The 27,449-nt window shown below is 38.4% G+C and overlaps 1 protein-coding gene across 3 annotated transcripts in view; it reads left to right on the forward strand.

Annotated features, from left to right (window-relative positions):
• UTRN (utrophin) overlaps window positions 1–27,449 on the forward strand; it is a 594,030-nt gene that overhangs the window by 447,366 nt on the left and 119,215 nt on the right. For all 3 annotated transcript variants that reach the window (XM_074948548.1, XM_074948550.1, XM_074948549.1), the window contains 4 exons: window positions 6,483–6,751; window positions 8,973–9,119; window positions 10,564–10,642; window positions 14,355–14,415. In XM_074948548.1, the coding sequence (XP_074804649.1) occupies window positions 6,483–6,751; window positions 8,973–9,119; window positions 10,564–10,642; window positions 14,355–14,415 (556 nt within the window). The remainder of the gene's footprint in view (window positions 1–6,482; window positions 6,752–8,972; window positions 9,120–10,563; window positions 10,643–14,354; window positions 14,416–27,449) is intronic.

The raw sequence follows: 27,449 nt of genomic DNA on the forward strand, positions 1-27,449 counted from the left end.
TTTTTCTATTGATTGAGAAATGAACAAGAATAAGTGCTCAAAAAACCAAGAACTGGTGGAACTAGGAGCAGCTTAACTTCTCTAAAATAAATTTGTAAACAAGCAACATACTGTTCATACATAATATTTTCCTTTTTACATATTGTCCACTCCTTGAAACCTGTTTGCTTGCCTTAATTCTCAAAATAAGTGTACTAAGGCTCAGTTTTAGAAGTTCACATCCCATTGCAGTTTACCTCCGCTAGACATTGAGAAAAACGTTTGCTATTTTCATCACTTTGTGGCAAAAGACGCTTATTGAAACGAAGCAGTTGCAACCAGAGCAGTGGATTTCTTTTTTCTCTTCCCTGATTCCAAGGTCAGTTAATATTTTTCCTCTCTGGTAACCAGATGGTCTGATGATTATAGAGCTTTTTTTACTTTCTGAGCAGCTGCTGAAGTGGAGATAATGTAATAAGAACCATCAAAAAGAGACTGATCAATCAGAAGACAAAAAAAGTAATAACGAGTGTATGGTGTTTTTGTCACAACATAAAGGAGTTTTGTATCCCTGTGCCAACTTGTTTAATGATGGAGTGATGAAAAGATTTCCTAACCCCAGGAAAATTGTCACTGTTAAATCATCTTTTATGAAATCAGGTCTACAGTTCTAGACTATGGAACCAAAGTCACTGCAAATGTGTTCTCTGCTTTAAAAAATAAGAGGTTTCTTGTTAACACTTTGGGCTATGACAATGGCAAATATAGTTATGCAAGATGAATTAGTCTCAAGTGAATAGAAGTTAAATGATTTTATACCTCATAAAACTAGTTATCTGGCTTTATTTCCATAGTAAATGTCTTTTTAAAACAAGTTGATAAGCACCCCCAAGGGTTTTCTAAAGTTAAATAAAACAGTCTCAACACATTAATACAACAGGTATTTTTTCAAATAAAATGCAATAGTCATGTTTGCACAGTGACAGTGAATTAACAAATAACTTTCACATGCCTTTCAACAGCATCAGGATAATGTTTCTATTTTTATTTCTGTTCAGTTCTGATTCTTACACCTGTCACCATGGTCTCTAGGTGCCTTCCACACAGTAAGGGATGTGACTAATGTCTGTCACATGTGCTTCTGTTTGGTTTTAGCTAGCAGGACAAACCAAGTAAAAGAATCTTCCTTCTTCTCTTCCCCAACACTTGCCATCACCACCATCTTCTCAGGGTCACCTTATTAGAGTGTTCTTCCCCCCTTCAGTGTAGAATACTTTTCTGATTTCTGTACCCAATACTGTCATCAAGTGCTGTCATACTTGCTTTCCAATCAGGTTGGAGAATGAGGCCTTTCTTGAGCCTACCACCAATACCGATCAGCCAACAGCTCTCAGAGAGATTTCCCATTCTTCCAGAGTTGAGGCCAGTTAGCTGGTGGCTTGTGTAGTTTAAATTGTCACTAGCCACCTATCCAAGATAATTAAGTCCCTGTATCTCACCACCATTTTATGCAGAGATGTCAGATTATCTCTTATTTAGTTGTTAAATCCTCCAAAGAGAATCATTATCTTTTATCATAAACAATTCTTACTTTTTAACAGTGTTCAATTTTCTAAATGAAACCTGCAAAAGTTGTTATACTGTACAGAAAAGTAACTAATTGCAAGTCCATTATTCAAAAAAAAAAAACAAATGGAAAGTATTTATTACATTTTGTTTTTTTATCACAGCATCAGTGTATTTGGTACACAAGAAATTATTTTGAAATCGTCCCGGGACTTTACGATCAGTAAATTGACTTGTCACTGGATTTTAGTCAATTCAGAATATTTTAGAAAAGCTCATGGCAGTTGTAAACTCTTAACATGAATAATTCCCAAATGAATTAAAATGAAAACTCCCTTGCTATCTATCCCCAAGTATTCAAACCCTCTGTTATTGCCCTTTCTATATAATTTATTACTTTAATAGTTGATTCTGTCTAAAAGCTTTTAGATGACCGTTCTCTCCCCTTTGCAGAAATCTGTTGCAAAGGCTGGGGTAAAAAGTTCATCTGAAAACTGAGTTTAATGTATAAGGTAACCTGCGTTGCAGAACCCTGTGGTGGAGTTGTTCAGGTGGCAGGGTAGAGTCTGAGATTTGCACATTAACTATAGGAAATAAAATTGTAACAAACAAACAAATCTAGAACAACATTGAATCTCTGCCTCTCATATGTTCCCCAGTGGTTCTTAACATCCCTAGTCAGAATTCTTCTCAAAGCATCTCTCAGATGATTTCCTCCATTCTTCTCCTCTCAATGTCACAAATATTGGGTCTTCATCATGCCTAGGTTACCAGTTCCCGGTGCCCGGGACTCTACATAGCCTGTTGACTAGTCACATCTACCTGTGCAGCCCCAGCTTTCTGTCACAAGTGTCCCTGGAAGTCCGCTCCATAAAATCCTTGATATCTCCAAGCATGGTCAGCATCTGGCTCAGTTATGGCTCTGCAGGCTAAAATGTACACAGATGGAAGTTTTCCTTAATAGTTTGTGGCAGTCTGGGAATTGCTTGGAATATTTCCTGAAACATCTAGTAAGATTGGGTGTACAAAACTTCTCTCTGCTTTTTCTCAGACTTTGTTCAAAATAGTTTTACGTTTTTAAGAGTTTTTTTCCCCAGTTCTAGAACTCAAATAATGCTCTGAAACTGACAATCATAGAAACCAAGGCCAGAAAGGACTACTGTGATCATCTAGTTTGACCCTATATAGTACACTCCATAGAATTTACCCCAAATTCCTAGGATATATCTAATCTTGTTTTAAAAATGGTCAGTCATGGAGAATCCACCACCACCCTTGGTAAATTGGTCTAATGGTTAATTGGCCTCTGTGACATACCCAGGGTACAATCTAGGCTAGTGAGTAGCTGTCTCATCCCTTCCCTTCAGCCTGCAGTGCTTTGCTGCTGTTGTCTCCACTCCTGGACTGCTCACAAACAGCCTCTAGCATATAAGTCACTCCCAGTTATGTCTGTGTGCATTTGCAACCTGCCAGTCACACTCAAGCTTTTACCAACCTGAATTATACTGGAGGGTGACTCCAGCACACTCCCAGTCCCAGATTTCCCCCCAGAAATGTATGTCTTGTACTTCCCAGCTCATATAAAGTCCATTATTTTATTAATTGAAATGATATGCACAAATCCTGTTATCCTAAATCGAGTTTCTCAAACACACTGGTTTAGATAAAAACAATAAAAGAAGTTTATTAACTACAAAGTAATAGATTTTAAGCAAATACAGTAATGAGGCATAAAAGTCAGAAATAGTTACAAGAAAAATAAATTTAAAACACAACTAGTGTCTAACTTAACAAACTACGTTAAATTCAGTGCAAAGTTTTTCTCACCACAAGTTCTCAACATTATTACTGGCCAAACTTCTTAGGCCAGGACCCATAGGATTGGCCATACTGGGTCAGAGCAATGGTCTGTTTAGCCCAGTATCCTGTTTGCCGACAGTGGCCAGTGCCAGGTACTTCAGAGGGAATGAGCAAAACGGGCAATCATCAAGTGATCCATCCAGTACCTGAGTAAAGGCAGCGCCCTCCCTCTGCTGCAGTGAATAGAGAGAACAGAGAGGAGGAGGAGGGGCTCTAGTGGTGTGTCCTGTTTTTATAGTCCTCTCTCTCCTTTGAGAGTTATTTCCGGATGAGATTCAGGAGACAAAAAGTCTGCGTGGACAGGAACCCAATGCTGTTTCTCTGCTAAAATGCAAAATGCAAATTCTCACCCACGCCCCCTTTTCTGCCAAAGAATGACCATTTAGCAGGTAATGGCCCATTGACCTTGTTTAGTCCTGGCTGAGGCATCAGCTTGCCCTTTGTCTCAGAGGAACTGGTTTGGCCATTCCCCAGACTTGGAAAATGTTTAAGTAACACTACACAGTGAAATCTTATAACTTTACATCTAATGTTACCACACATAATTTACCAAGATAATAATGGTCAGCAAATTATAGTTTTCAAATGATACCCCACAAGGCATACTTTGTACAAAAATTATCACAATAGTGTTCAAGGGATGAATACAGGGGTATAGTCTATCACACTCTTACTGTTAAAAATTTATGCCTTATTTCCAGTCTACCTATTAGCCTTTGGCTCCACTGTTGTGCATGTTCTGTTGAATTTTTTTTAGTTCCCTTCCTTATTTTGTTTACATAGTCAGCAATAAAATTTCCTGCAAGCTGTTTTGCAGTTTCCAACAAGGCTTTGTCATGGCATTTTGTTAAAAAAAATCATAGGAAAACAGGGGTTTTCAGAAAACTTCAAGTACTTCTGCCTTCAGCTGTTGTCAAATAGACGCTGATGGTATTTCCATTCTTGTGTGTACCAAAACAAAGAAAGGCAGAGGCTCACAATAAATAAACACGTTTTTCAAACTTCACACAATGGGCTAATAGCAATTCTTTTTTAAATCTAAACCAGGTCCTTCCATCCACTCTTACCCCTAGTTAAGGATGTCTGCTTTTCTCAGCTAAAATATGAATAGTATGGACTTGAATATTTTTACAAGTTTCTTTTGTGTTAATTATCCCCAGCAAGGTTGCAAGTGTTAGAGACCAGGGGGTAACAAACTGATTAGTATTCACCTTCATTAGAGGCATATTAATAGCATATATTTTTGCCATCACAATAATGTACTTTTGACTATAACATTTGGTCCTCCAAAGAAGGAAAAACTTGTTCCCTTTGTTTCTTTTTTACAGCTGCCTGACTGATAAGCCAAGTCAGTTATAAAGATATTTTTAATGGCTACCCACCACTAGATGGAAGGTTATTTGACTCATTTGATCTCTTTCAATAAAAATGCTGCTTTCATCTTTTTTCATTAATGTCCTTCTTATATTTCTAGACAACATTCACCTTTAATGGTTAAAACTGCATAAATGAAATGTTTGAGAGTAACAGCCGTGTTAGTCTGTATTCGCAAAAAAAGCTCACGAAAGCTCATGCTCAGATAAATTGGTTAGTCTCTAAGGTGCCACAAGTACTCCTTTTCTTTTTTCATAAATGAAATGTTCCTAAAATGCTGCTGCTTTTCTGTACAAAGGCATGAGTGTAATAGCATTTAGCTTATTTTTAGGTGCATGTAACATTGTGTGTGTGTGTTTTGGTTTATGCACCATAATTTTCTTCTGCTGTTCCAAGTATTTATGTGCCTGTAGAAATTGTGTGTGTGTGTGTGTGTGTGGAGGAGGGTCTTTTGCAGGAAAGAGGAGTCCTCTGGGAGTTACTTTTTGTTTCAGTCACTGTGACAGCAGAGTTCCCTCAGATGAAAGAGGCTGGATGAAGCTGTTACCAGAGCTCATTGAGGCCACTCTGAGTGCCAGCCAAAAGGTCTTGCTTGAGTGTGAAATGGAGATTTGTCTTCTCTTTACAAGCTGAGTGCACTCTTGGTCCCTGTTCTAGAAAATGAGAGGCATTGCTCAGTCCCAAGTTTGGAACTCCTGTATGTCAGCACATCATGCTGCTAGTAGACCACTTATCAGGCTCCCAGCAATTGTTTATAACAAGGAAGAGATCCGGCATATGCGTACTTAACACATACTGTCAGAGTGCGAAACTTTAGACAGCGTGTTTGTAAGTTACAGTAATGTCAAATAATGCTATGCATGCTCAGGTCTTGACTCTGAGTGGGATTTAAACAAAAACTTCCAGACATAATCAGTGTCGTCATCCATTTTATCTCCTTAAGACTAAGACACCCATCCTTGCCATATTTATCCTACCTTCAGCTTTGTTTGCTGAGTTGTAACAGGTCTCTATTGACATAAATGGGATTTTTCTGGGGATCCTGGATGCAATTTTCAAAGCTGCTTAGAGGATTTAGACATAAAGCATTGAAATTAATGAGGAATGTGCATCAAAACCTCAACTCTGTCATTTTGGTTAGGAATCCTGGTTTTATTTTTGGTTTTGTTGTGCAGCTCTAGCTTTGCAATACTCCATTTATATGACTGTTTAAGTGGGGCATTAACATTAAAATCACTGTTGTGGAGCTGCAGAAATATTTAAGGTGTGAAAATGAGAAAACGTGATTCACTGTAACAGAGTTAAGAGAGAAAAAAGATTTGGGTTGGGGCAGAGGTTCATGAACTGGGAAAGTGAGGTGGCACACCTTGCGGATTACTCTTGCAGATTCCAGAGGTACCACAGACACCAATAGCCAGTCCTATGCTCTTGCTTTTTGTAATGCATGGAAATGAGGATGAATTTCTTAGCAATTATCCTAGCCATGTTGTTCTTTAAGAATAAAGTTTGTTTTTCATTTTATTTTATTGGACTTTACTTGTTGATTTATTTAAAGAAAAATCTGCTGGGTTATGATGAGCTCTGAATTGGCTGGACGTCTTATTGAATGTGCTCCTTGTACGGAATTAAATCTGTTCAACCAAAAATGAACAGCAGCTTTAAAAAAAAAAATCCTAAACCCTGAAACCACCTTTTCACTGCAGAGTTGACCCCTGAGGAGAAAGCACAGAGAATTGCCAAAGCTATGCGCAAGCAGTCTTCAGAGGTGAAAGAGAAATGGGAGAGCCTGAATGCCAGTGCCAACAACTGGCAGAAGCTAGTGGACAAAGCGTTAGAGAAACTAAAAGACTTGCAGTGTGCCATGGACGACCTGGATGCTGACTTGAAAGAGGCTGAGAATGTGCGAAATGGCTGGAAACCAGTAGGAGATTTACTGATTGACTCATTGCAGGAACACATTGAGAAAACTACAGTAAGCATGAAATTCTATGTGAATATAACAACTTTTTTTAGCAGGGTAGAGAGCCCCAGAGCCAGAACCTTTCCCTACTGTAGGGAAAGGCTCCAGCAGTAAGGAAAGGCTCTGGCAGTGGGTCAGCAGCAGGGAAACACTCTAGCAGTTCCTCACGGCTAAAGCCCTTCCTTGCTGCCTCCCTTCTGCCACAGCCTTTCCTCACCGCAGTGAAAGGCTCTAGTATCGGGGAGCTGCCTCCCCCGCCAGAGCCTTTCACTGCCGCATGTAGCTACGTGCTGCCGTGTGGACATAGGCTGCTTTTCACTAGGTAAGCATACCCGGCATGCCGCCTACAGTATGGACAAGGCCTTATAATTAAGTTTGCTCCAGGGCATTTCCTATAACACAATTATTAAACTTCAAGGAAATTGCTAATTAAGGCAACAGCTATAATTGTCACTAACTTCATTTCATATTCCTTAGTACCGAAATTATGTCATACCCAGAAACACTCAGACTCGTTAGCTTCACAACAAAATCTTTCAGTTCCCACATACAGCACACACAATACACAGTGATCAAAGCCATGCTCAAATGCACAGGTTTACTTCTGACCTTAGCATGTAAAGTTACTCATGAAAGGATCAACCATCTTAGCATGTAAACATTTGCAAAAAAGATTCCATCTTTATATGTATTGCAAATAATTATGTGCATGTATGGTACTATGTAAGTAGTATATCTGACTGCTTCACTTCACTGGTGTTCATACATACATGAGTATCGCTTTACACCTCCGTCCTCTGAAGTTTTGCTCAGACTTTCAGGTTCAATGGAACCTAGAAACTTTGAGTCAAACACAGTCAAAGCTGATTTATATCCAGACTGCAGTTGATTTAAGAAGAGTAATGCATACATTCCTCCCCCTTTTCCATTTTCATATAGATAGTAAACCAAGCTCTCGCATGCTGCAGGGAATAGCTCTTTGTTCTTGTGTTAAGAAACAGTTTGTCATATCTTGATGTCATTTCTGCAAAGTAGGGTAAAGCAAAGTCTATTAAATTTTCATTGTTATGGAAATCAGAAAGATCTGCTAGAGTTGTGGGGGACTGTTGGCAGCCCACAAACCAAAATTTCCCCTCTTGCTGTGAATGGGTCTGATTAGGGATAGTTTCAGGGAAGGTAGGGAATAATTGGATTGTCCAAAAAACCTTTCTCTTTTTCTAGTTGTTGTTGGCTTGTTCAGTGACATTTAGTCAAGCTCTTCACAGCATCAAACAATTACCTTTACCAGCTCACAGCAAGAAAGACATTTAGTGCATATTTTCAACCATAACTAAAACTTTTACTTTTTAATGTTATATTTAGTTTAGTTTGATTCAGAAAACCTTTCTTCTTTTTTTTAATCATAATTGTTTTAACTGTACAGTCAAAATCCCATAAAGTATTCTATTTCTTTTCCTTGGAAGATGCACTGCCTCTTGTTTGCTAATTCAGTAATGAGGTATTTGAATAAAGATTTTGCCAGCAGCTTTTGATCAGGGAACAATAGTCAGGCTTATTCAATAAATTTGGTTTAAGAATCTTTTATGTGAACTAGTATTACTAAGGTTTCAGAGTAGCAGCTGTGTTAGTCTGTATTCGCAAAAAGAAAAGGAGTACTTGTGGCATCTTAGAGACTAACAAATTTATTAGAGCATAAGCTTTCGTGAGCTACAGCTCACTTTATCGGATGCTGAGTGCATCCGATGAAGTGAGCTGTAGCTCACGAAAGCTTATGCTCTAATAAATTTGTTAGTCTCTAAGGTGCCACAAGTACTCCTTTTCTTTTTAGTATTAATAAAACTCACTGAAGAATATTGCAGTATTGGATGAAATCCACCCCTGTGCAGAATGACCGCACGAGCCTTATGCACTCCTAAAAACTTATTTAAGGCCTATTTTGATGGCTTAAGTGGGATGTAAGTAGGCTTTATATGGGCCCTGTGTACAGGAGTGGATTTAAAGTCAAATAATACAACTGGGAAGAATCCTTTACAGTCAGACTATTTAAGTAAATAGACTTTCCTCTAGAGAGAGTGCTAATTATCTCCTCTGCATGCTCTTGTTGAGCATAGCCACCTTATACTGCCGGGTCAGTGTCAACCAAATGTAACTTGTTTTTTCTTTGGCATGCAAGCTTTTATTCTGTTCTGTAAGATGGTGGTCAAGCCAAGTGTGTGTGTTTTTTTCCTATCAGGCTTTCAGAGAAGAGATTGCACCAATCAACTTGAAAGTTAAAACAGTGAATGATTTATCTAGTCAGCTGTCTCCACTTGACCTTCATCCATCTTTAAAGATGTCTCGCCAGCTGGATGACCTTAATATGCGCTGGAAACTTTTGCAGGTATGCCCTCCTCCTTTCCCTGAAGGGGGAAGTGCTTCAGCAGTACTCTTCTTTTTCTCTTACAAAACAAATTATTACTATTTTTCATTTATTGCTCTCTTGACTCTGTTACCATAGTGGCAAATAGCAATGAAAGGAGCTGTCTTTCCTTCACTGTCTTGACTGATAGCCTCCCTTTTCTGCTCTCTCAGCAGTTCACTCACTGAAGGGACTGCATTATTCTTTAGAGACTACATCTTATTTTTGTTTCATCTGTGTGATAGCAATATTTGTACCAATTTGTAAGCACTGAAATAACTCCATAAATCATAGTTATAGAAACTTTTGAAAGTTGGCACATATATTTCTGCTGTGTTGCCATCTGTGTAAAAGTTGATTTTTTTTTTAATGTCCAATTTCCATAGGGAATTTTTCATGAATAATGTGAACACTGATAGGTCTGGGACCATGGGGTGGGGGAAAGGAAGCGATGAAGGTTTAGGATAACAAAACATGCTTGAGGGGTCTGGAGTGGATTCATATGGCTTATATTTCACTGGTGCTTCGGTGGCTAGGACTGGTAAGGCAGAACCTTTGTATCTATTTAGTTCATGTACAGTTTTATGCTGAATGAAATAATGAGGATTCTTAATTTATTTATCAGTTTACCAATCTTTTAACCCCCCCCCCCCCGAACCACTATCTTTTATGGTATTTTTATTGTCAATCCACTTCTGTTAATTTTGATTTCCCCAAATTTCAGACTCTGTCTCCTGCCACATAAAGAAGGAACTGGGGAAATCAAAATGTTTAAAAGAGGGAAAAAATATGTCTCCTTTATCTTTATCTTTGTTGCTGGGAACCTGCAGAGTTTGGATGTAAGCTCCTGGGCTACTAGGCTCAAAACAAGCTGTCCTGGGAGGCAAAGTTATTAACATTTCTGAAGCATCCCTCCTTGTCTCTCAGAATGTAATTTGGTGTTGGAATGATTTTCTGCCTTAAAGAAAATTAGCTAAACAGCCAAGCCCCTGCTGCATATGCTTAGTGAAGTTTAATTAGTAAACCAGAAGGAAGTCTGGCCATCCTGTCAGCCAGTGAAGCAGCATGCTCCAGAATGGTCCCATCTTGTAAAGGCAGCTGTAAGATTGATACGATCAAAGTGAGGCCTGCTGACTACAGATAGTTGGACAAGAGAAATGGGGAGAAATAAAACAGAAATTTTAATGGACAACTTTAGTCACCATGAAACTTCTGTTGTTCATTATTGATCTGCATTGCTTACACAAGTGCAACATTACCTTGCTTTTAAAAAGAAAAACAGTGGATGTAAATGAACTGAGAATAAATAAATCTAGAAGACACATGAAATTTATTTGGAATTGAATGCAAACCAATGTTTTTATTGTGACTCCTCCTTTATGAAATAAATAAGAAACCTTGTTATTTTTTGTTTGTTTGTGTATAGGTATCTGTAGAGGATCGCCTTAAACTGCTACAGGAAGCACACCAGGATTTTGGCCCTACATCTCAACATTTTCTCTCCAGTAGGTGCTAATAATTAATTGATAAATTTGAGACAGTAGTTTTCTCTCCAGTCACCCCTCTCACAATGATACCCTTAACTGACCCGTAACATCAGGAAGTTTATCTTCCTTGTAGTTAACTACTTTGTTCTTTCAGCTGAGTCAATTCCCTCTTCCTCCTCATTCTTCATTTCACTTCAGCTTTCTATACTGTTCCATCCTCATGGATCACCTAGGTGTCTCCATGCACAATGGTTCTACTCCTACCTATCTAACCACTCATTCTTTGTTTGCAGGTTTTGCTGCTTTTCTCCACCAAGCATCTATTTTTTATATAGAGAGAGTGTCATACATGTCAGTTCTTGTCCTTTTGCCCTCTGATATCCATATTCTTTTTCATTCAAATTATCTTTACCTCTAGCCTTAGCTACCAAACTGATACAAGACATGAGCTGGTCAAACTTCTTCAAAAAACAAAACAAAAAACCAAAAACCCATACTAATCAAAAGTTTCATCGTATGACATGCTCTGTCTTTTCAGAATTTCAAATGAGGCAAAAAGTCCAACAAAATTTCCTTCTTCTTTGGAGAGACAATTTTATTTATTTATTTCCATGTACTGAGTTTTTAGAAATATAGATCTGGAACTCCCAAGTATTTATGGGATTTTCAGATTCATGGCCAACATTTGCTCCATTATGGAAACATAATGGAACTGTGGAATAAAGATCCATGTTCAGTTTCTGAATCTTTCTCTCACCCACCAGCACCCCCGAAGTTCAAGTATGTTTAGATATAAGGTGTTAATTCAGGCCTGTCTCTAGTTTTTAGATGAACACTGCAATAATAATCATAGCTCTTTGTCATGTATTCTGCTCAGGTGCTTTGAGATGGGCAGATAGTGTCATATAAATGACTTAACTCTTATATTCCACTTTTGATTCCATAGATCTCAATGTTGATACATGACATAATGCTAGGAGCATCTTGTCAGCTGACAAGCCAAATACCCTAAAATAATTTCAAAAGCCCTAGATACCTATTGTCCCCTTTTCAGGAAATGTAACAGCCATATTCTCATTTCAAACCCACAAGTGCATTTGAAATAAAGAGCCTGGTGAAAGAGGTGCAGTGTCATACATTTAATTCAAAAATACAGGTCACACATAGGACAAAGATTTTTAGAGCAATTCCTCCAAAATGGGACCTATTTGCAGACCAGCTGGTACCTCTAAGTCCTGCCAGTTACTTCAACGGTGACCCTGAGAACAGAGCCACTTAACACCTTTTTTGCACAAATTAGTAAATAAAATACTTCAATAGTACCGGGGAATGCCTGGGAAACTCGAGGACTCTGTTTAGTCTTAGAATTAGTACAGCTAAAGAAGCATCCTCAAGCTGCCTTACCAGCATGCCTCAGCTTTGTTCTTGAGGAATGTCCCTTTCGGGGATTGGCAGTCAATCCTGAAACACTAGTCACTCCTGTTCTACAAAGGACAACCTGACACAGAGGACGGCTTGAAGCAATCTCAATAGGTTGCCCCAACCCATGCTCCAGCTCTCCCCTGATCTATTTCTGTCATCCCACCAACATTTTATGAGAGGGAAGACACCTGCAATCTAATTGCATCCTTTCTCAACTTGGAATCCTTGGGCTCCTTACAGCTTACCCTCATGTTGGCCAAGTTTAGCCATCCCTAATGTAGATGAGTATAAAATAATCCAACCTCAGAATATTTTATCATCCATAATTCCCTAAAAGAAACCCATGCTGCTGTCTCAAAGCTTTCAGAAATACTAGCTTGATTTTTTGCTCATTTTAATTTATTTTACAGGTCCACAGTTCCACAACTCTGTAGTTCATCTTTTATATTCTTAGAAGAATAGATTAATGTCAATCAGTTGTTATCTGCATATGCTCTGTGACTCAGCCTGCTGTACTTTTCAACCAAAGCCTTCAGCCACCCTCTTCAATGCCTCCCTCAACTGCATCCAACCTTTTACTAATATTTGCAGTATTCGTACTGGGGCCCAGAATCAATAATTACTCTGTTCATCTTCCACCCATAAATAATGATTTAAAAAAAATTCATCTTTGCACAGGTTCATGCAGCACAGAAAATGGGCAATGTTTTTATTGAGTATGGTTCTAAATAAGTATGGTATCACTTGATCCACAGGAATTAGAGATAAATCTATTATTATATTGTCAAGACTCTCTGCCTGCCAGTGCAGAATATCTGCAGTCACTCATAACTAATAAGTCAAATCTGAGCAAAACTCAGAGGGGGCTAATCTTCTCAGTTAGCTAACATCATTCAAATAATAGTACCGCAGAAACCAATGGCAATCACTAACAATATTAGGAAATGAAGGTCTGAAAGCATCATATTTCTAAAGTTGTCTGCTATCTTGGCCTATCCGTGTGATTTCACTCTTTCTCTCCTCCACACTACAAATCCTTAAAATACAAGCCCTACTATTCTTTGTTTCAAATTATGAGAAAATAAAATGACTGCTTGGTCATGGAACTTCTTTTCTTACAAATTAGCAACACTTATTAAAATATGGATACATTTTTTCCCCTTGACGGGTGGGACAGAATTTTTGCTTAATTCTTTCAATACCATATCAAAATGTAGACTTTTTTCATAAATTCATATTTTTGCCCCAGTTAATCTGTTTAGTAAATTAATTTATTAACTCTGTACAATGTGGACAGAATTTTCATCCCACTTGCCTAGATGTTTACATATGGGGTTTGATGCCTAACATTCGGGGTCTAACTTTGGCTTGTGTGTTGAATATAAATTCGTCTCATTGTGCTGGTTAATTATTCCTTCTTATTCTTTCAAGAACAAATATCATTTGTTTCCACAGTGAATATGATGAAGTGAATTTCCTATATAGTAGAAACTGTTTAACCAAACACCAGTTTGGTTATGTCCTCTGGGGGGAGATAAAGCATGTGGAGGTATAGAATATGTATACAGGGATGCCCAGCATGTGGCCACTTCGAAGATAATCTGCCACCTATCCTCACTCTTCATCTAAAGATTTCTGGTGTCTCCTGAGACTTTTAGATAAACAGAGTTGTACTGTATTGTAAGTTTTGTATCTCTTATCTGTGGGTGTGTTATAGGGCAACCTGACTTTACAGATTACCTTTTTTGCTATCAGATTTACATAAATTTTGCACAAATTACTGTCTCCAGGAGCATGGGAATCAGTCTAACGTTTTGTGTATTTCACAGAACATTAATATATGTTAATTTGGATTGCAAACAGGAGCTGAGGAAAATAACTAATAGTGTAGTTATTATTTTTCTTTTTCATTATATTGTAGTATATTAATTATGGTAGTGGAGGCCCATATTTCCAAAGCTTAAATTGCTTGTAATTTCTGAAACCCATTGCTGCAAATAGGAAAAAGTTTTAAAATACCTCCTTAGCCTGCTTCTGAGTGGGTGGCTTACTAAGCTACAATTTATTATCCTTCTTTGAAATGGAATCACCATATTTGTTTATTTTATTTCTTGCTTGGCATCAAATAGATGGATAACACCACCCTGATATATTACCATGGTTTTCTCCAGCTGAATTACTGAAAGCCTGACTGGAAAATTAGAGCCTTTTCCACTTAATTTATTAGAAGAGGGTTTAAATGTAAAAAGAAATCATGTTTTTAAGACAGGTGCTGTCTAATCACCACCTCCTATGTTTTTCCCCCCAGCTTCAGTTCAACTTCCATGGCAGAGATCTGTTTCACATAACAAAGTGCCCTATTACATCAAGTAAGTTGGCCTTGATTCTCATTTAGCTGCACTAAAGAAAGCAAAGAGTTTTGTGAGCTAAGCCTGATACGAACCTAATGTTACAATATTAGAAGAAACGTTACCAGCATACTCACTGCTTAATGTATCATGCTGTATGTGTTACATATTTTTTCTACAATATGAGCACTCGTTTACAAATGTATACAAATCATCCAGCATAGAAGCTCTGATTCAGCAAGGTTATTTAAGCACATTCTTGTCTTTAAGCACATGAGTAGTGCCATTGAAGCCAATAGGGCTACTCATGTCCTTAAAGTTCGGCACATGTTTAAGAACCTTGTTCATTCAAAGCCTAACCCGTAGAGAAAAAAAAAGGGGGGGGGGATATTGTTTTTCTGTAAAAGTCTGAATACATGGTATATCTACTCTCAATCATTTAATGACAAAGTCCACAGTTGAGAAGCATTTTTGTAGTGACTAATTTTTACAAAGAAAAAGTAAATGATTTACAGTTGAAAATCTGTTGTTTTTCTTTTTGTTCAGAGCTCCTATATGCATAGCCATCTGGCTGGTCCTTCTGCTTTTCCTGTTCTCCTAGTTTTTTTCTTTGCTTTTGAAATACCAACTTGGCATAAAATTAACCTATTTGCTGAATAAATTGTAAATAATGCAAATAGTTCTTCGTATTCAGTGTGTTCTAATGGAAAAAATCATTTGCAATCAGTTTTCTTATGTAATGATGTTTATATACCTGTACTTTCTCCCTTATGCTAGAAGGACAAAGATCATGGCTCTATCAGGAAACCAGCAGCTGTTTGCAAAAGGGATAAATGCTGTTTTGGAATATCCAATGCACAGCCATTTTAAACCAAACCAGGAGTAGTTTGTTTTAGTTCTGAGTGGGGGAAAGTCCATGCAAAATGTTGTCAGCGTCTGTTTGGAAGGGCCATATTACTCCACATTGTAGCATATCTGTGAGTGAGCATCGTAGGTCATCCCAAACCAGTGCCATCAAAACCTTTATGCTGTAGTACATGACATTGTCGTTTATCTGTAGAGCTCACATTCAGTGTCTCACTAAAAACTATTTTAGAAATATTTGGCGGTTCTAAATATGAAGTTAATTGTACTATTTCTTTGTCTCTCTGCCTGTGTTTGCCCAGCCTTTCCTACTCTTCCTTAGAGTAGGAGATTCCTTCCTTCATGCCCAGGATGGGGGAGAGGAGCTGAGGTGAGAAGGAGGAGACTGAAAAAGCATAGTTTATAGCGCCTCTCCCTTTCTGCAGTGCTTCAAAAGGCCACCCTGCTTCAGGCAGCTGCAAAACTGGTGCAACCATGTCTGCAGTGGTGGGTGTGCAGGGAAGTTAAATGCTTGAAGAAGTGAGTTTGGCTGCTACTGTCCTTGATCACACTGACTCATCCTTGCTCACACTCACTCATCCTCCAATGGCTGGAGCATTTGAGGGTAAAGAGGTGTTAGTACTGATAGAGGTTCTGCCAAGCTACGCATATTTTGGGGGAGCGGGAAGGGATCCCTTCCTCCCCCCGCATCTCCCAAATTGCCTCTCATATTCTGGATATGCTTGTCCCTTCTTCACTGCTTTGTATCTCTGGGTAGGAGGGGGAGAAGTCACTGGTGCATCTTCTTCCAACCTACAATTAATGCTGGATTTTGTGGTGCTTGATCCTCTGTGACACCAGCAGCTATGAGAGCCCTGCTTTGTGAGCCTCATCACCTTCTCTTGACAGGAAGGAGCACTGTGGGGCTCACTCTCAGTCATTATAGTAGCATCATGGGTCTCCCCCTCACCACAGTTAACATTTGGGGTTCTTCTTTGAGTAATGTCCCTATGACTGCTGCACACCAAGATATCTGCGAACCCATGCACCCTTAATTGCAGATTTTCATCACCAGTTCTGCAGGTCCATGCCTGCACCCTCCTCTCCATTGTGCTCTGGGGCAAAGGTATTCCCGCTGCCTCTCCAGTTCCTTCTCAACCTGTCTGCAGCTTATGACAGAGCATAGTGGTGTCTGTTAGCTAACTGCACAGCTTGCTACCTCTCTCCCTTAATCTTTTCTTTTTTGTTACTTAGCACACTCTGTGCATTTGGGGGGTTCCCCAGCCTGCTTGCTGAATGAGGCAGGCATCTCATGTGAAAGCTTATATTATAGTTAATGTATAATAATGCATACATATCGGGGGGGGGGGGTGAGAGCAGCGAGATACAGTTGCATTGGCAACATGATCTTTGCATTTCCTGCCTTTTTTGAGTGCATCACTTTGCAATTTTAATGCACTTTTTTGATTGGCAAAGAGAAACAATTTAAACATACGTAGCATATATATTTCAAAAGTAGGCTACACGTTATTTGGGTCTGGACCAACTATGTAGATCCTTGCTTAAGAAATTCAGAGTATTGAGTCTTTCCGGTCATATCTTGTTAATTACCTTGGTGGAAAACAACATAAAAAGAGAATAAAATTATCAGAGCTGGCCAAAGAGAAGAGTTTGCTAACAAGAGATTTAGCTGAAATAAATAAAATCATGTTTTATATAATAAAGCAGAGGATTTTTTTAAAAAGATTCAACAAGGATGATCGCAAAGCAGGCAAAACAGTTACTTTAATCTGGCAGCCCCACAGATCTGTGGACATAATTGGAGTTGTGAATGTGGCCAGTCAGGATTTTTAGACAAAGCACTAGCATCATTCAATAATCATTAAGACAGCATTATAAAAGGGGAATGGTCAAGTGTAGGCAATGAGTGGAAGAGTCTTTTAATGGCCCCACTAGATTTTATTCATCATTTGTCTATTTGTATAAAGGTTAGTTTTAATAAGCAAGGCCAAAGCAATTGAAGTAGAAAATTCACCCACTGTCCCCACAAGAAGGCTTTTGCAGAGCTTTTTCTTTACTATCAGCTTGATGCAGACTGCCTTGATATTTATGCCTTGAAAAAAAAAGTAGAACAATCTGATATTTAATAGGCAGATTTTATTTATTTTTTAAAAGCACGCTGAAGAATGCTAAATATTTATAGCTTCACAATCTGCCAGGCCATCTTTCCTTGGCAGTTGCCTTATTTTCTCATTGCATACTGTCTCCAAACTTCACACTTGCCAGAAGCAGGTAAGGGAAGTACTGAATTATGGAAAACAGAACAAAAAAAGTGCCAGAAAAAAGCTGATTCTTAATTTTGTCTTTTGGGGCATTATCAGGCTGAGGCATTTTATCCAGATTTAAATTTATATATTTTTGGTATAACCCTAACCCTAAACTATGTCCATTCCCTACTTTCAGACCTAGTTAGGAGAAGAGAGGGAAAATAATGCCATAATTAAAAACATATTTAATTGAACAATTCGTGTGCTTTGACAGTACAATTCAAGAGAGAAATCTCACATCTGCAATAATTACCATTTATACAAGGAACCAGTTCTTGGACAGATGTACAGATTAGCTTGTCACTTAATTTTCCTAATGATATTTCTGGATTCAACATAAGAATGGCCATACTGGGTCAGACCAAAGGTCCATCTATTCCAGTATCCTGTCTTCCAGTGCCAGGTGCCCCAGAGGGAATGAACAGAACAGGTAATCATCAAAAGATCCATCCCCTGTTGCCCTTTCCCAGCTTCTGGCAAACAGAGGCTAGGGACATCATTCCTGCCCATCCTGGCTAATAGCCATTGATGGACCTATCCTCCATGAATTAATCTAGTTCTTTTTTGAATCCTGTTATGGTCTTGACCTTCACAACATCCTCTGGCAAAGAGTTCCACAGATTGACTGTGCATTGTATGAAGAAATACTTCCTTTTGTTTGTTTTAAAACTGCTACCTATTAATTTCATTTGGTGTCCTCTAGTTCTTGTGTTATGAGAAGAAGTAAATAACACCTCCTTCTTTACTTTCTCCACACCAGTCATGATTTTATAGACCTCTCTCATATTCCTCATTTAATATGAGGTACTCTAGTTCACCCATCTTATAATTTATAGTAACTGGAGTTCCCTGCCCTGGAGAGAGATCCTCAGTGTGAGAGGATACCATGATGTCATCTGGAAGGAGGGTCTCATCTATGGGATTGTTTTCTTCTGCTCCAGTTGGATGCTCTCCTTCTCTGAGACTTTCATCCTCCTCAACAGCACAGAGGCTGTCAGACCAGGGGTTGGGACTGTTTTGCTGTGTCCCGGAAAGTCTCATCTATATACCTCTCTGTGTCCCTTAGCTCCTCCAGGTCAGCCACTCTGGTCTCCAAAGCCCATACACAGTCTCTGAGAGTCAGGAGCTCCTTGCACCGAATGCAAACATACACCACCTGCCCATAGGGCAGGTAATCATACATGCCACATTGAGTTCATTAAACTGGAAAGCCCCCAATCTGTTGCTGGACTACTGCCTGCATTCTCTTTTTTTTAAATCCTGCAGCTCATTCCTTTGTTGGTGTTTTCTTTTTATCAGGGGGTGGTTTGGGCATTAAGTTTAAGGAAGTTTAAAAAATATTAAATGTATCTAGCCCCCCTTCACACTCTCCCTCCAAACTCCCTCGCAAAACTCCCCTGTTAGCTGCTTCTGTTCGCTGGCTTCTCTGGTTGCTTAGGCCAAGGTCTGGTCTTTAAATGAAGTGTAAACCTGGAGCTGATATAACGCATAACTTAAGCTGAAAGAGAAGCAGGGCTGCCCTGGAGTCTAGGCAGTGATGTCTTTCAGCATCCCATTTCTTTCAAGAATAGTTATATTTAAGATTAATGGTCTCAAGGAGATATCCTACGGCATGCTGCTTGTGCCATTTTTACTGTCGGGGTTGTATGTAGAGAGATGGGGCTTAATAAACTGGATATTCTTTTGTCTGAGTCGAGGGATAAAAATGAACTGGAAAAGGGGGAGAATAAGAGCATCAATGAATTGCCACCTGCTGATGCCCCCTGGTAGCCTTAGGACAGCCTGTCAGTGTCTCCTTGCCTCAGTTTCCCACTCAAAGGGCTTCTTAAATATACACTACGCACCCTTTTGGGAGGCCATTCACAACACCCCTTCTTGGGGTCTGGGTTTATTCATAGAAAATAAAATTCAGCGTCTCAAAACAGAGTCCATCTCTTTACCCTCTTATTGGGTCACTCCCAGGCCTTTCCTGCCTATAGTCTCATTTTCCATTCCCAAGGTCTTCTGCTGGAGCCTCCTCACTCCCAGCAGTTTGTGTCCAGCTTTTCCTGCTCTGGTCTCCCTAAACAGACCCCCTTCACTGCAGTTACCTACTGCTCCTTTATAGAGGAATCACCTGATCTCTTCCAGGTGTGCCTTTTCAGTAATCACGGTTGTCTGGCCCCAGGCATTCAGCCCTTAAGAGCAAGCCACCCTCTTAGAAAGAGTACGATACAATGTTTGACATCTGTCAGAGATATTCAGAGAGTGAGAATGTGATAGATGAGTTGCAGATAATCTTACCTTTGAATTGGGATTCTGCAGAAGTACACCTGTTAGGATGATGATTTTTTTGAAAATACACTACATCCTCACAAGTTTTATGACACAAATAAGGGAAGTGTTTTTCACAAATTAGGAAACTCTCTCTGAGAAGGTGGAGGGTGTGTTTTAGCCTGCAACGGATCTGTAAGTAAGGAGAGTGTCAAAATGATTTAAAACGTCTGTATTTTGAGATAAGTAGCGTTTGTTCTGTCTCCTGCCTGATGCCCATGGTAACAGGCTATTATGTGCCCAGACAGGGATGTCTCAAAGAAAAAGAGGGTTCTATTGCTGGCTTTTTCCCCTCCTACCTGTTCACTAATTTTGATGTGCATACTGGTTCTGGTGTTGTATAGTTATTCAATTACATGTAATGTGCCTAAGAGAGGTTTGCACAAAACCCTTTTGGCCCCCTATTACTTGAGCAAGAGGAAAACCAGCGGAGTACTTTGAAGAGGAGAGAGAGTTTGGTTTCCATGGAAGTGAGATTCGTTCTCTAGAGCCCAGATTTATGAAGCTATTTATGCTTCTATGCTCTGCACAGTGAAAATATTTGGTTGAATTGAACATACATATTTGTTAATATATACAATTTAGTCTTTTTTTTTGTTTCCTCCTGTTCAAATCTTTTATTACATAAAACAAGTTGCCAAGTGGCTTTTGAGATTTTTCTTGGTCCTATTTAACTTCTGTTCTATCTCTTCTTAATGCAAAATATTACCAAATTGTTCCATAGTTCTGTCATTTTGGGTTAATTATTGTAGTAGAATTCAGTGGACAGTGTTTGAAACTGAGGATGTGACTCAGGTCTACATCTGTAGAATCTAAATGCTCTTGAGGAAAGTTGATTTTTTTGAACTTTTTGACAAGAACGTGTCCAAAAGACTGGGACTAATGAGCCATATGGAGAAGGATAGAACATAAGTCTCACAGTATTTACTAATCCACTATTGTTTGTAATAAATGTGATAAGTTTGGAGAAATGGTTACAAGAGGCAAAAATTGATTTCTTTGAGCAAGCATTAAATTGAATGCATTTTTCATTGGCTGTGCTGCAAAGATATGTGGGCTTTAATGGACATTCTCTGCAACTTTTTATTTATAACCATTTAAAGCACACAAGGCATGTTTGGTCTCCATATAGATGATGCAAAAATAAAACTTAAGGAAATGTATATTCATACAAAAAATTTTTTAAAAAAAAACATGAAAATTTACATCCACTCATTTTAAAAAAAATGACATTGAAATATACATCCATTAAAATTCACAGTCTGTAAATATATTTGAGGAATATGTCATCAGGTAAAAGGATTGGAGGAAAGAAATAATTACCCTGGCATTTCTCAGTGGTGTTCAGTTAAACACAACTAATCCTATTACAGTTATGAGTCTTTCCACATTTATAATGTATTAGGTATTTGTACTGTCCAGAAGAACTCAAAAGGAAATGAGAGGGATCAAAGCAAATTTAATATTGTAGAAGGCATTTTACTTAAGGGCAGTGATGTCCCAGCAATCATCATCATCAAGCTACTAAATTCAAAATCCGTAATCACATACTTCTGAATGATCTTGAAAAGGACCTAGCATCATCAAAAACATTTTAAAAGCTACTTTATCCCCTTCTATATCACATTTAACTCTCCAGGGTAAGGAATCTTGATGCTGTACTTTTCAAGTCTTCCTTCAGAACAATTCTTTCTCTTCTGATCTCAGTTGTACCATTAGTTTAGGGGAGAGAAAAAAATCCACTGACTCTTGAAGTAAATCTTTTTCTTCCTCCTGGCCACATTCATAATACCATCTTCTGTATGAACTGAAGGGGAAAATAATAATTAAATTTTCTCCAAATGTTATATAGGTTTTAATTTTGAGATTATTTCGTTAGTTACCACTAGCCTTCATTTTCTAATTAAGAATTACAGGTAGTGCTTTTTGTCCTGAGGGAGTTGACAGTATACATACAGAAATTACTCCACCCACTACTGAAATGCAGCTGCCCTTACAACAGCATGCCGGCTGTTTTACAGCACACTTTTGCAGTAGTTTAAGAAAGGAAGTTAAATATGCTGTATCCAGATGAAACTGTATGAGGAGCTTAGACAGGCAGGAAGTAATTCCTCCAATTGGAATTTAGCCAGGACAACAGTGCCAGCTTGTAAAGTGCCATGGAATTGTTAATGACTATTAGAGACTATTAATAACTATTGGAGACTATTAGAGATCACAACTTCAGTTTTACATCCCATCCAAAAAACTTCATCTTCAGAAATACACCATGCCAGGGTATATTTTCTGTGAGCCGAATCAGTATTAGAACTAGCTCTAGCCTTGTCTACGCTTCAGAATTTTACAAAAATAATTCCCACCTCTAACCTACATTGTTATGGAGAAAACCTGATTACGTGACTAGAGTGTGTTATATTCCTGAGTCTGCAGGCAGCCTAAAACAATACCTCTGAGATGTGCGAACTGTCCCATTCAACTCAATTGAGCGGCTAACGCTTGTACCTACCAATAACAATTTAAATGGCAACACTGTTAACTATTTCACTACTTATCATTTTAACAGACATGTCCAGCAAATGTTAAAAATGTATTAATTGGCAAAGGGAATTATTAGAAAGTTTATCATCAAATGGAGTTTATAACACATGGGTTGTATGATAATAAATTTGGTATCTGAAATTTTCGTGTCTGAGAGTTGAGGACAAAAACTTTGATGTTGCCTCCAGTTTATTCTAAAATTGAAGGCCTGGGCTATTTTTTCAGTTTATTAATTTTCAGATTTTTAGGTTATAACACTATTAGTTGTAACCAGTTGTATTTATTTTTATTAGTACGTAAATCCATTCATGCTGTGACGTTGCTCGTATTTTGGGGGAGGCTTCAAATTTCTCATGAAATGTATCTTACTGGGAATATTGTAGAATGATTTTATATTGTCAATAATTTTTGTTAGAGAATGAGATGTACAACATACTTTTACCGAATGAGTCACATGTGAAACCAACAGAAAAAGAATTCAGTATCAAAAATACTGCCTTGTGGCGCAGTCAGTGAAACAGTTCACTGTTTTTCTGTCTCAGCTATAAGAAAGGACCCACTCCCACACAGATTATCTCTGGGACCTCCTGGAGCTTGGCATGTCTGTAGCAGAAGAATTGCTCTCCTGCAGACTTCTTAAGTTCCACAAGAGAAGAACACCGCTCCTTTTTGCCTCTTATGGTCTGCAGGTTGGGAACTTCTCTCCTGCAGACCTTGTAAGGCCTCTGCCCCTCAAAAAGACTTGTTTCAGAGGTATATTCATAAAAGGCTTGATTCACCTCTCTCAGTCAAATTGAGTAATGTCTTATTCCACAAGTAGTCTCAATGAAATCACTCATCTGCTTGTGGAATAAGGTGCTATTCAACACGGGTAAGGCAATAGAATTGGGTCCAATAGTTTGCATAATAAATAAAACACAGATTATGTTAGGATTGTATGAAAAATGCAATAATTTTTCAGTTCTTCGGTGTGTGTTGAGATTGATAGCACTGTTGAACTGACTGTGTGTGTGAAGGAAGGAAAATACTTGCTGGTGGAATCTTTGAGTTTTTTGAAGTAGGAGAGTTCAGAGTCAAATGTCTAGATCCAAATCTACTACTTTGGCTTCAGTGCTGGATCAGATCCTATTTTCTGGTTCTGGCTGGGAAGCTTCTTAAAATCTCCTGGAAGATTGTTGTGAGGTTTAAGTCTAAATTGGTAGACCAGCTGCTCTTGTGAAACTCCTCCGTATCACAGTCTCATCATATTTATGCTATTTTGGTACAATGCATCCATTATAGAACGGTTGTCTTTCATCTCCAGGTGGTAATTGAGATATTGTACTCTTGAGTCTTTATTGACTGCCTAACAAGATCTGACTCATAAATGTATTTAGCTATTTCTATGAACCAATGAAAAGATAAGATGACTGAGGTAATTTTTGAAGTTGGTCTAATAAAAGATATTTCCTCACCCACCTTGTGTCTTTAATACCCTGGGATCAATACAGCCTCAACTGCAAGTGAAAAGACAGTTAGTCTCTTTTATAATTGCACAAAAGAAAAACAATCCACATATAACAAAATTATAATTACATAATAACTATCATATCCTACTATAAGTACCATGTTGACATTTTAGGCTGAGATTTCAGCAGTTGAATCTGAACCCAAACTGCAGACTAAACATAAATCTGATCCTCATACCCTCTTCTTAACTCATTTAGATTGTATACTAGGTTGCTTTATGTTGTGTTGGTTTTTTTACAATAATCTAATTGCAGCAAGTAGGATTCATTACATTATATATACTACAGTCACTTCCACTATATTTTGAAAATAGACCTTTTTTTTTTTCCTCCCCACACTTCCCACTAACACTGGTATCTCTGTCTAATGAGTCAGCTAGTGATAACTTCAGAAAGAAAACAGTGGGGAAAAATAGTTTTCCTCCTTCTATCCAGTTGCCAAATGTGAGTAGGTTCTCCTTACATATACTGCCATCTTAGGTCACTTTGGCATCGTAACAGTGTTGTTGGATCCAGTATGTCAAACCCCTAACTACTCATTTTTGGTTTTTCACCGAAGGATTTGTGTGTAATGGAATATTTTAATTAATACAGTACAAGGTGGTGTGATGTACAGGCTTTGGGATGACTGAGCTATTCATGAGTGCCAAAGCGTCAAGTTAAGTTATTGAAAGAGGTGGCAGTAAATATTTGTTATACTAGCACTCAAAAGGCCCCGGTTGGGATTGGGTCTCCATTGTGTTAGGTGTTGTACAAAATAGAGAAAACAGACAAACCCTGTTCCAGATAGTTTACAGTTTAAAGCGAACAATTATCCCAAACAATATCAATTAAACCTTACCTCCATCATGTCTCCATGAGGAGACAGTTAAGGAGAACAATTTTTCTCCCTCCTCCTTGTAACAGTCTTTTATGTACTTGAAAGCTGTTGTGTCCCCCCTCAGTCTTCTCTTCTCCAGACTAAACAAACCCAAGTTTTTCAATCTTCCCTCATAGGTCATGTTTTCTAGACCTTTAATCATTTTTATTGCTCTTCTTTGGACTTTCTCCAATTTGTCCACACCTTTTTGAAGTGTGGTGCCCAGAAGTGGACCCAATGTTCCAGCTGGGACCTAATCAGCACAGAGTTGAGCAGAAGAATTATTTCTCGTGTCTTGATTACAACACTCCTGCTAATACATGTATTCAGTATATGCTGTTTATACAAAAGACACACTTTTAGAAATGTGTCAGAGTTTTAAAAACTTGTATTGAGACAGTTCTACAAATTCAGGCACTGTAATTGTCACAAGTCCAATTGTACAGGGCTCAAAAAGGGACCAAATTTAAAATGAATAAATCTAAAACACCTCTAAAAATACCTAAAATAGCTTTTCTATGCCTGAAAATGTCACAGATTTAAAGGAGATTTCTTGGGATTTCTAGAGCTAAGATAAAGTGCTGTGCCTCCTAATGTGGAAAACTAGAAATCTCCCCTTTCCTATAATATAAATGTCCTGTTTCTAGCTTTGCAGTTTGGGAGATAGAGTTGAAATCATTGAGACAGAACTAAATATTGCCCAGTTTGAATTGCTTGAAGACCATAATTTAGCTTCCCCATGTTTACATCTCACATCTTGCTAGTAACTGAATTTTGTAAGGATTGACTGTGGTAGCTGTGTGGCGAAAACCATCGTGACACTTTGCACTAAATGTTACCCTTTCATGGTCTCAGTGGGGGTTCAGGCCTAAATGGGAATTGAGACTGAAATCTCTTCCCCCTAATTGTCACTACCTCTCTGACCAGGGAGAACTTTCAGAAAAAGATTGAAGCCCATTGGTAGGATAGTGAGAAGGTTGCACTGTCATTACCGTGCTGTAGCTATTTTTGGTCTCTGAGGCTGTTAGTACAACACCTTTTACAAGTTTTTTTTTGTATGGTTGGTTTTCTTTTTAAGATTTAAGGGAAAATTTAGTCTTAATTTTACCATTTTTACTTGGTTTTCTTTGTTGTCAAAAGAGTTTATTTTCTGCATGTTTACTCTCCTATTAGCCAGGATATCAGAAAAGCAAAGAAGCATCCAATGGCTCCTTACTGTGCCTGGAAGATATCCCTGCTGAGCAATCATAACCAATATTGGTCACTATGGCTTGAGTATGCATAAAAGAGGCATCAGGACACAGCAAGAGAGTTCTACCCCCGGTCTCTGCAAGTCCATGTCATCTTTGCAGGAGTCTATCCAGCATTATGAGCCCCTTTATTTTCTAAGCACAGTTTTTATAGGTTAGTCTATTTGTATTAGTCATGCATCAGTAGCACAAAAGCTAATGTGTCTACAGCACAGAAAGATGAGTCTCGTTTCAGAGGGCTGCTTTATAAACCAAATCCACACAAATTGGTGTATCTTGCTTGCCTCCTATTTTGAAACCCTTAAAATGACTCTTTAACTGACATTCTTATTTGTTGCACGTTAAGGTTACCTGCACACGCATTCATTCTTCCTGTGAAATTCGATTTGTGTGCACATAAAAAGTCCTGGTGTGTTATGAAATTGTCATCAAACACAATTTTGTTGTGAGAAATAGCAACATTGAGATTGGTTCCTTTTTAAGTCCTTATTAATATGAAGCTATCATAGCATTTTTACAGCCCTATCCAATGTGCCCTCATTTGCAGTTTTCATATAGCTTTTTTGTATTTGTGTGTTTGAACATAGTGTGTATGAAAGGTGCCAGCTTTTCTGCCCTGGAAACTGTAATCCACAGAATAGATATAACATGAACAGTGACACCACCAGCAGCAGCAGTGACAATGCACTACTGCTTTCACCTGAATGGGTCACCTCCAACACTTGGGTCATTCAGGGAATGTCTGCACTGTGGCTGGGAGCAAGCCTCTCTGCTAAACCTGCCAACAAGATTGGAAACTGTGAGTGGTGGTTTTATGATGTAAAGCTTTGTCCTCTGGGGATAAGATTTAGACAACCAAATTCATTTCATGTAAACACCTAGCAGCTATCCAATAGTAATAACTTTTTGGTCACTAGAAAGAAAACAGGGCTATATTGAATCAGTAACCTAGAGGAAAAAAGTTCTATATCCCATTTTCAATTCTATGGGTCATCGGGTCGCCTTTCTCATACAGTTTACTAGCAGATGGAATTGCATTTGACCAAAAGCATACCAGTATAAAAGGAGTGAGAGAGATCTTTAAAAATGCATTAATCCATGAACAGACATGTTCAGAATGCGCTACTCCAAGTGGTGAAACATAGTGGATCTTAGTAGAGTTATAGGGTAATTGTTGAAAATGGCTGTGTTCTGGGAAGATTTTTGTATAAATAGCACAGATCTCATGTTGACATTCTTTGTCTTTTCATGTCAAAGGGAAAATTCAGTTGTCCAGGTGGTTATTACATGACAGGGAGGCAGCGAGGCATAGTGCAAAGTGCAGAGCATTGGGAGAGAGGGTTCCTAGAGTATAATCCTTACTTTACCTTCGGGCTGTGTCACATGGGCAGATTTACTTAACTTCTCTCTACCTCAT

This window comes from Natator depressus, chromosome 3, assembly GCF_965152275.1.
Source record: "Natator depressus isolate rNatDep1 chromosome 3, rNatDep2.hap1, whole genome shotgun sequence".
Classification (NCBI taxonomy): domain Eukaryota; kingdom Metazoa; phylum Chordata; order Testudines; family Cheloniidae; genus Natator; species Natator depressus.